The sequence below is a fragment of a genome, unplaced genomic scaffold (genome assembly GCF_019419815.1).
Source record: "Pyrus x bretschneideri cultivar Hongxiangsu unplaced genomic scaffold, Pyrus_bretschneideri_v1 Contig30, whole genome shotgun sequence".
Lineage (NCBI taxonomy): Eukaryota > Viridiplantae > Streptophyta > Magnoliopsida > Rosales > Rosaceae > Pyrus > Pyrus x bretschneideri.
Window position 1 is genome coordinate 1,115,232 of NW_025999613.1, and position 9,083 is coordinate 1,124,314.

At 32.5% G+C, this 9,083-nt stretch overlaps 2 protein-coding genes across 2 annotated transcripts; both read left to right on the forward strand.

Moving 5' to 3' along the window:
* Positions 1-2,100: 2,100 nt before the first annotated feature.
* LOC125479930 lies at positions 2,101-3,473 on the forward strand. Its single transcript, XM_048590094.1, has 2 exons — positions 2,101-2,440; positions 2,605-3,473. The coding sequence occupies exons 1-2, from the start codon at positions 2,101-2,103 to the stop codon at positions 3,471-3,473; spliced, it is 1,209 nt and encodes a 402-aa protein (XP_048446051.1).
* A 304-nt stretch (positions 3,474-3,777) lies between these two features.
* On the forward strand, positions 3,778-6,528 carry LOC125479931. The gene is made up of 2 exons (XM_048590095.1): positions 3,778-3,988; positions 5,861-6,528. Exons 1-2 carry the CDS (start codon positions 3,778-3,780, stop codon positions 6,526-6,528), a joined length of 879 nt encoding a protein of 292 aa, XP_048446052.1.
* The last annotated feature ends 2,555 nt before the right edge of the window (positions 6,529-9,083 follow it).

Here is a 9,083-nt window from a genome sequence, read left to right on the forward strand (position 1 = left end):
CTATATCCTCAAATTTTTTTATGGTGTTTGTTGTATATTTTGATGCATTTTCTAATTTTTACAATGTTTTATAAACATACAAACAAAAATAAAAGAACAAAAACCAAGCCCATGGATAATCTTTATTTCTCGATTCTTCTAGGCGGAGGACAATAGTGCATAAACTCTTTTTCTAATTATGCTATATATGGAGTCTATTATTAATCGAATTTTTTCTCATGTGCATAATAGTTCACATGCATGGTAATAAAAACAAATGTCATTGCATAAATATTTTTGCCTTTGCATGCCTTGCCTTGCTTCAACTCTGGCTTTGACCATCATCAAACATAAAAAAACTGGCCTGATTCTTGATTCCTAATTTGACATGCATGACAACCATAGGGATGAATGAGAGAACGAAAGGGTCTCATCCTCCTTTAAGTGCTTGAATAAGTGCTATTGATAAGTAGTCTCTCTCAACGAACTACAAATAATTCAGAAAAAAAATTTCGTAACTTACATACTTAATAAAATGAGTATAAGTAGTCTTATAACAAACACAAATTGGTTATTCAAACAGATTTATAAATATTTGTATTCATGTATTCTTTACTTATAAAAAAATAATTGATGTATTTTCTTTGTTGTTTAAGATTTTTAAGATTTTAAACAATGTTGCTCAAGTCTACCAAATTTTTTTTTTAAAAACATTTATTGACATTATATTTAATTTTTGATTCAGAGAAAAAAAAATGGTGAAAGAGATCGATCGAAAAGAACAACAAATTCTAGGAGGGGTTTTGGTAAAAGATTTAAGAAGATTGGTAAAAGCTCGAAAAGAAGAACAACTTCGAGGGACAAAATTGTTTTATTCAGAGACTGCTCCAGGACCCAACACATCAAGAGCACAAAAAATAGAAAAAACAAGAATGGGTTTACGTGTTTATGGAAAAGGTGTCAATCGAAACAAGTTGGTCGTCCACACTATGTATTCACCTACAAATTGTAGTAATCCACCAAAAGAAAATGTTCAAAAGAATTGTTTAGGGTTGTACAATTGGATTTGCAAGTTTAAACGTCCGAAGAAGATTGGGATGCTCCTTCTTTGGTTCATCTCCACTGCAGTGGTTTTTTGGATTTTAAAAAATATGTAGGGATCAGCTGGATTTTCAATTCTGAAAAAGGTTGTGTGAACCTTTTTTGTTGGCTGATAAGTATAACGATGTAAACAACGAAGTGGTTTTTTGAATTGTGAATATGTAAGGATGGTTGACATATAAGTGTAATGATGTAAACAATGAACTCCCTTATCGGTTTAATAATTACGTGTTATTACTACTCATTTACACACTTTTTTAGTTCTCATTAATTCATTTCTGCCTTTAACCAAAAAAAAAAAAAAAATCATTTCTACCTTAATGAAATTTTCTCTAATTTTGCGACTTGATATAATTGATGTTCATATTCCATTTACTATATAACAAAGATAATCACATTATTCAGAAATAATTCATGTTTTGCTTCAACTTTAATTTATCTTTATTTTTATATTGTTTATGTTTATTGGCTGGTTGATCTATTGTTTACCTAGAGTTGTTTTTCTCTTTGTTTATTTCATTGTGTCGTGTATGTGCTTACATTTGTAGTTTTTTTTTGGTTGTTTATCTTTCTATTATCCAGGTTTTTGCAATTAATTGCTCACACTTGCCAGTGATTCCTTTTGCAACTGCAAACTGGTTAGCTTTCTTGCTTTTTACATATGAATTGGTTTTCAAATTAAACTTTCATCTTATTTACTTTCTTTGTTTTCATTTTAGAGAATTAAAAAATGGTTAATTTTGGTAGATGTGGAGAAATGTTTAAGGTCTTAACATAGTTTATATGTGCTTTCTTCGATTTTGCTATTTTGTGCCTAAAACCTTGACAATCTTTGACAAGATCGCTAAAATTAAGCGCTCTTTATATCTGGTGTTAGTCAAATTTAAGTAGGATTTTACTTATGCGATTATATTTTGGGTGTATTTGTGTTTTTAATGCACCCTTCTTTACGTGTGGCGATTTAATTAGCGAGTAAGGTGTAGTCATTCGTATGTTTTTTTTTTTTATTTGCGTAGTGTTATGCCTAGGAAACTCAGAATACTTGGGAAGGTTGCTGAAATTCAGCATGCCAATTTGCGCATCTTTAATGGTGATGTTTATCCAGATGATGTGGTTTTGCAAGATGTCCCAACTTCTTACGATCAAGAATATAACAATGTTTCAAACTCTTTACTATTACATGACAATACGACCAATCCTGTTCAACCATATACATCTGTTTTGAAACAAAATGCATCTGTTGGCGATGGATTCAACTCATCTTCGTTTGTTGCTAGCACTTCACATGAAATCACTGTCCCTGTTTTTCTTGCGAATGATGCCACTTTGCGTGGTATATTGGTCACTGATACTGAAGCTGGTCATTATGTTAGAAGCTCACATGTGATTGGTCAAGTCGCTTATCAAAAAAAAAAATGTATGTGCTCTTACAATATAATTATCTTTGCATTTTTTTTGCTTATTTAAAAACTTAACTTTTGTTCACTGCTTTAGGGATGATTTTGTCGCTCTTTCTTTTCATAGGTGGTGTTCCAGATTATATTGATTTTGGCCCTAGAAATTTTCAATGTCAATATTGTGGCGCTTTATTTTGGTCTACAGAGCGGTTAAAAACAAACGCTTCTTCTACTAGAAGGCCACAATTCACTGCATGCTGTATGAGTCAAAAAGTAAAATTCCCACCTGTTAAGCCTGCCCCTGCTTATTTGGACCATCTGCTAAATCCAACAAATTCTCAAGAAAATTCACATTTCAAAAAAAATGTTAGATTGTATAATTCAATGATGGCATTCACTTCAATGGGGGCTAAAGTTGATGCATCAATAAACAAGGGTCAAGGTCCTTATGTTTTTAAGATTAATGGTCAAGTGCATCATTTAATGGGTTATTTGTTGCCTCCTGAAGGCGAGAGCCCTAAATTTGCCCAGCTCTACATTTATGACACTCAAAATGAAGTCAACAATCGTATGAGTTGTTTTCCTCATTCTGAAGCATCTTCAAAAGTTGACAAACAAATTGTTAGTGGGCTCATTAAAATGTTAGATGAGTGTAATGAGTTGGTTCAATTATTTGGACTTGTAAGGGATAGAATTAATCAACAGTCAGCAAATTCTTTGCGCTTGCGTTTGCACGACACATCGAGCAACCATGATGCGCAATATAATCAACCAACATGCAACGGCATAGAAGGGTTAATTGTTGGGGATATCAGTCAATTTCACACTGAAAGAGATATTATTATTGAACACAAGGCAACTGGTCTACAAAGGATAACAAAGTTACATCCAAAATATATGGCTCTTCAGTATCCTATTCTTTTCCTATATGGTGAAGATGGATACAACAAAGGTCTTCCTTGGAATCCTGCTTTTAAGGGAAAAACCCAAGACTAGCAGGGTGTTTATGAGAGCATTTCTAGGTTACCAAATTCAAGATAGACCGGGATAGGATAATACCCTGTTGAAGGGTGGCAGATTGTTTCAACAATATTTAGTAGATGCATATGCCACACTTAAAGAAGATAGACTTGATTTCGTTAGGACAAATCAAAGTTCTTTGAGAACTGAGCGTCTTAAAGGAATTCATGAGGCGTTAAAAAACGGAAATGCAAGTGGTTCAGACATTGGTAAGAGGATTATCTTGCCAACTTCATTTACTGGCAGTGCTAGGTATATGATAAATAATTATCAAGATGCCATGGCTATATGTCGTCACTTGGGAAATCCTGACTTATTCATCACCTTTACATGCAATGCTAAATGGCCAGAAATTATTGAAGATCTACGTGAAAGACCTGGCTGTAAGGCTGAAGACAGACCAGATATCATATCCAGAATTTTCAAAGCAAAACTTGATCATATGGTTAAGTATATAAAATCAGGAAAACCTTTTGGCAAAATTGAATCTGGTTAGTTATTCGCTTTTCCCAATTCTCAAGATTATTTGTTTGTTTTCTCTTATAAGCATAAACATTAGGCGCTTTGTTTTCATGTTTTTGTCTTATTTTTCTCCAAACAGTTATTTACACAGTTGAATTCCAAAAAAGAGGTATCCCGCATTGTCACATCTTGGTTTGGGTCAGTAAAGATTATAAATGTCATTCTCCTTCTGATGTGGATTCAATCATTTCGGCTAAAATTCCTAGCGAAGAATTTGACAAAGATGGGTATGATGTTGATGCACAGTATATGATTCATGGTCCATGCGGTCTTGTAAATGAAAATTCTCCTTGCATGAAAGAAAAAAAAATGTTTCAAGAAATTTCCAAAACGTTTTGCAAATGAAACTACTTTTGAATCTAATGGTTTTGTCACATACAAGCGTAGGGAAATGGAGAATTGTTTTGTTGTTAAAAATGGAGTGAAGATTAATAATGCGTTTGTTGTCCCTTATAATCGTGAATTGTTATTAAAGTATCAAGCTCATATAAATATTGAATCGTGTTGTCAATCAATGCTTATTAAATATCTTTTCAAGTATATAACCAAGGGTGTTGATAGGGCTAGAGCTGTTTTTGAGGATCAAGAGTTTGATGAGATTGTAGCTTATCTAAATTGCAGATATTTATGTCCTTATGAAGTAGTTTGGAGATTGTTACAATTTCATATTCATTTTAGAGAACCAGCTGTTCAAAGATTATGTGTGCATCTACCTTTTGACTAGAATGTTGTCTTTAAAGACAATGATAATTTAAACTATGTTGTTAACCAACCTAATCTTGAAAGCACAATGTTAACAAAATGGTTTGAAATGAATACTCAAGATCCTAATGCACGCCAGTTGTCTTATGTGGAATTTCCTTCGAAATATGTTTGGAATAGTGAGAATAAAGAGTGTACCCGAAGGAAAAATGGTAGATGTCTAGGTAGAGTTGCATATGTTCACCCTGCTGCCGATGAATTATACTACTTGAGATTATTGCTTAAATATCAAAATGGTGGCTTTTGTTTTAATGATTTAAGAACAATTAGAGGTGTTCTTCAACCCACATTTCAGGCTGCATGCAACTCACTTGGCCTGTTGGGAAATGACAAGGAGTGGAACAATGCAATGTTAGAAGCGATAGTTACCGCATCATCGCATCAATTGTGACAATTGTTTGTTACATTAGTTTTGTTTTGTGATGTTGCTGATCCAGCAACTTTGTTTGAGGCACATTGGAAAATGATGTGTGATGACATCTCAATAAAGATGATTAATGCTTTTGGCTTGCAAGATATGTCTAAGTATGAGGATGACCTTAAAAATTCTCTTTTGTATGAGTTAGAAAAGTTGTTTGTTGCTTCAAATAGTTCTCTATCTAAACATCATCTCCCAATTCCAAGCAAAGATGTGCTAGATAGACTTAAGAATAGAAGTTTAAGAGAGGAGTTACACTGAATCATTGAAAGAGCAACATTCACAGTTGGTTGCACAGTTGATTAAAGAACAAAAAATAGTTTATGATAGTGTCATAAAGGTAGTTGATCACAATAAGCCTGGTATGTTTTTTGTTCATGGACATGGTGGGATTCGTAAAACTTTTTTGTGGACTGCTATCATAGCTAAGATTAGATCAGAAAACCATATTGTTTTGGCAGTAGCTTCATCTGGAATTGCCTCCCTTTTGCTTCTTGGAGGAAGAACTGCACACTCTCGATTTAAATCCCCATTAGCATTACAGATTGTTCGCTTTGTGAAATAAAAAAAGAAACTCATCTAGCACAATTAATTAGTGATGCAGCTCTTATTGCTTGGGATGAAGCACCAATAAATCATAAACAATGCTTTGAAACTTTAGATAGATCTCTTCGTGATGTTCTCAAAGGTTCAAAACCAGGTTTTGATGATTTGCCATTTGGAGGAAAGCCAATTCTCTTTGGAGGTGATTTTAGACAAATTTTGCCTGTTGTCCCAAATGGAACTAAGGCTGACATTGCTGAAGCTTCGTGGACAAGTTCTTATCTTTGGCCTTATTTAACCATTTTTTTTCTCAAAGAAAACATGAGACTTTCAAAAACAGGTTTGAATGAGAAGGAAAAACAAGAGTTGGCTGATTTTGCTAATTGGATATTACAAATTGGAAACAGTAGTGTCGCTAATTCTATATTGTCAACTGATGAAGAAAATTCTTGGGTTGAAATATCAAAAGACTTTCCCATTGACTTTGAAGACAATCTCATTGAAAACATGGTTTTAGCGGTGTACACAGATTTTCAAAGAAATTTTCATGATGTATCATATTTGAAAGAAAGAGCTATTGTCACACCGCGAAACAACACAATGACTGAGATAAATGATTTTATGTTAACTAAGGTGCCTGGCAAAAATCGCACATATCTTAGTTTTGATTATGTGTCTTCTTCAACAGAAAATGTTGAAAATCTTAATATACTATACCCATTAGAATTTTTGAACCAACTTGACTTACCTGGTTTGCCACACCACAAGCTGGCATTAAAAGTCTAAGGAATAAGAAAATCCCTTTAGATTTAGAATAGAATCCTTTACAGTATGCTAGTAATGTTGCTTAGGAATTTAAATCAAAGTTCTAGATTGTGTAATGGGACAAGATTGGTGGTGATGCAATTAACTGATAGAATTGTGGAAGCAAAGATCATAACGGGTAGCAACATTGGTGAAAGAGTTTACATTTCAAGAATCATTACTGAGTCATCACAAAATAAATATCCGTTTACTTGTGCAAGAAGACAATTTCCTTTCAGAATTTGCTATGCAATGACAATTAATAAGAGTCAAGGAATCTTTGAAGATTGTTGGGCTATTTCTATCTCAAACAGTTTTTTTCTCATGAATAGCTCTACGTTGCATTATCTAGGGTCACCTCAAAAAAGGGTCTTAAAATTGTGATTGCTCATGATTGTGATATGCCTTACGGATACACAAAGAACATTGTTTATAAAGATGTTTTGAATCGTTTACATGAAGGTGTGTTGGTTTGTGTTTGTCCATTCATTTTTCTTTTTCTCTTTTTGCCTATTTTTCAGAATTCTAATGTATTCTTTGTTTCATCTGTGTGTTGTATGATTTTGAAGATTTTATTTGCTTTTAAATTTACTTTGTATAGATTGATGGAGCTTATGCCAATTCGTCTTTTGTTACCATACAACCCAATAAGGAAACTACAAGTTAGGATATGCAGAATTTGGGTGACAAAAAATATTGGAGCTGATCGTTAACCTGCAAGTTTGGACTGTGTCTTTGTTGACAAAGAGGTTAAATCTTTACACTTATTTTTCATTATTAAATAGGAACAAATTTATATATGTCAAAATGCATTTATCGTACAATTAGTATTAATTCAATTTTTCCTTCTCATTTATTCACATTCCATCTGGTTTTGTATTACAATTTCAGTCTTTAATGCATATGAGAAAATATATGAAATCTACATCATTTTATGCATATTTTTGTCTAAATGTCAATCTTTAAATTTTCAAATCTATAAAATAGTAACTTTGTTACTTTGTATGATTTGCTTTTATGCATATGTTGCTCTATGCTATAGCCATACAAAAGATACTTTATACATTATTTGCTATGTGATTTAATGCATTTTTTGCTCATTTAAAGATTAATCGATCTAATTTTGTTTTTCCCCTCCAGAAGGGACATGCAATTCAGGCAACCATGAAACCCTAGGACATCCAATTCTTTTTGGAGCATCTAAAAGTTGGGTTCGTGTATGAGATAGATAAATTTCGTGTTATTCGCAACAGAACGTCAAACAAAATTGTCCCTCACGATGCTATGTTTGAGTTAAACAAAAACACTAGCATAGTCCCTGTTGAGAAACCAAATCAAGTGATACCAATGCATTGGTTTAATTTGATTGAATTTGATAAGCTTGACCAAAGAGTTGATAAAGATGTACACCTCACAGGTAAATCGTCTAATTTTGACTATTGCCACTAATCTAAAATCATTATTCTTAGTTTTTAACTTAATAAGCTGGTTCTTATAACTATATCATATGTAGATGTTTTTGGTTGTCTGATGGCTTTACAACCAATTGAAGACATCACTGTGCAAAATATTAGAGTTGAAAAAAAGCGAGACCTCCAACTTCAAAATACTAGGTAAACCATACTTCTCTTAAACTATGATTACATGTTTATACATATATAGCCATATAAAAATTACATAAATAGTTTTGACTCCAGTTTTGCAATTGTGGAGGTGAACAAGTTACAGTTACCCTGTGGGCAGAAACTGCAACAAGCTTTCAAGAAGATGCATTAAAATCGCTTTCATCTCCTGTCTTCATTGTTTTGACTTCACTCAAAGTGAAGAAATATAAAGGTTATATCTTAACAAAATCTAAATGTTATCACTTTTCTTTTGTATTTATAATTGTTTTCTTTATATTTATAGGAAAATCTGTTCTGGGAACCACAGGCTCAATGGTTTGTATTTTCAATTCTGATATCCCACTACTTTCAGAATATAAACAAAAGTGAGTGCACAAATCTTATTTAATATTTATTTTCGTTTTTATTTTTATAGTCTATATTCTTGGACCTAAAAATGTGAAACTCAGGTTTGAATACCTCAAAACACCCATTGAAATTCTACCAACTTCTGCTGAAATGTATGGGAAAAGTACTACTATGGTTGATTCAAAACAGAAGACAATTGAAGAATTGCTTCTTCTTGATCCGACATTAAACAAGGTCAATCCACCATTACTAAATTATCTCATATTTTGTCAATTGTATTTTGCAACTACTTTGCAATTGATTGGTTGTTGTAATTTGGAAATCACATTGTTTCTTAGTCTATACTGTGTTGTGTATACAAAGTGTCATGTTGTTTGTTTGTTTCTTCATTTATAAGCTTCAACACAAAAAATTAAACAATTTATATTTCGTTATTCAATATACATTTTCCAAATGTCATTTCATGTCCAAAATCTGTATTCTACTTTATATTTTGCGTGCAAATGCATTTTATAGGGTGCAAATGTCATGTTTGTGATTTTGTTCTCAAAATGTCATTTGTAT

Excerpts from the sequence above, each read along its gene's own strand:
- LOC125479931 (XM_048590095.1), top strand. The coding sequence starts at position 3,778 with ATGGCTATATGTCGTCACTTGGGAAATCCTGACTTATTCATCACCTTT. Across the intron at positions 3,989-5,860 it reads TTTTGGCAAAATTGAATCTG|ATAGATCTCTTCGTGATGTT; the intron begins GTTAGTTATTCG and ends TTGAAACTTTAG.
- LOC125479930 (XM_048590094.1), top strand. The coding sequence starts at position 2,101 with ATGCCTAGGAAACTCAGAATACTTGGGAAGGTTGCTGAAATTCAGCAT. Across the intron at positions 2,441-2,604 it reads GGTCACTGATACTGAAGCTG|GTGGTGTTCCAGATTATATT; the intron begins GTCATTATGTTA and ends TTCTTTTCATAG.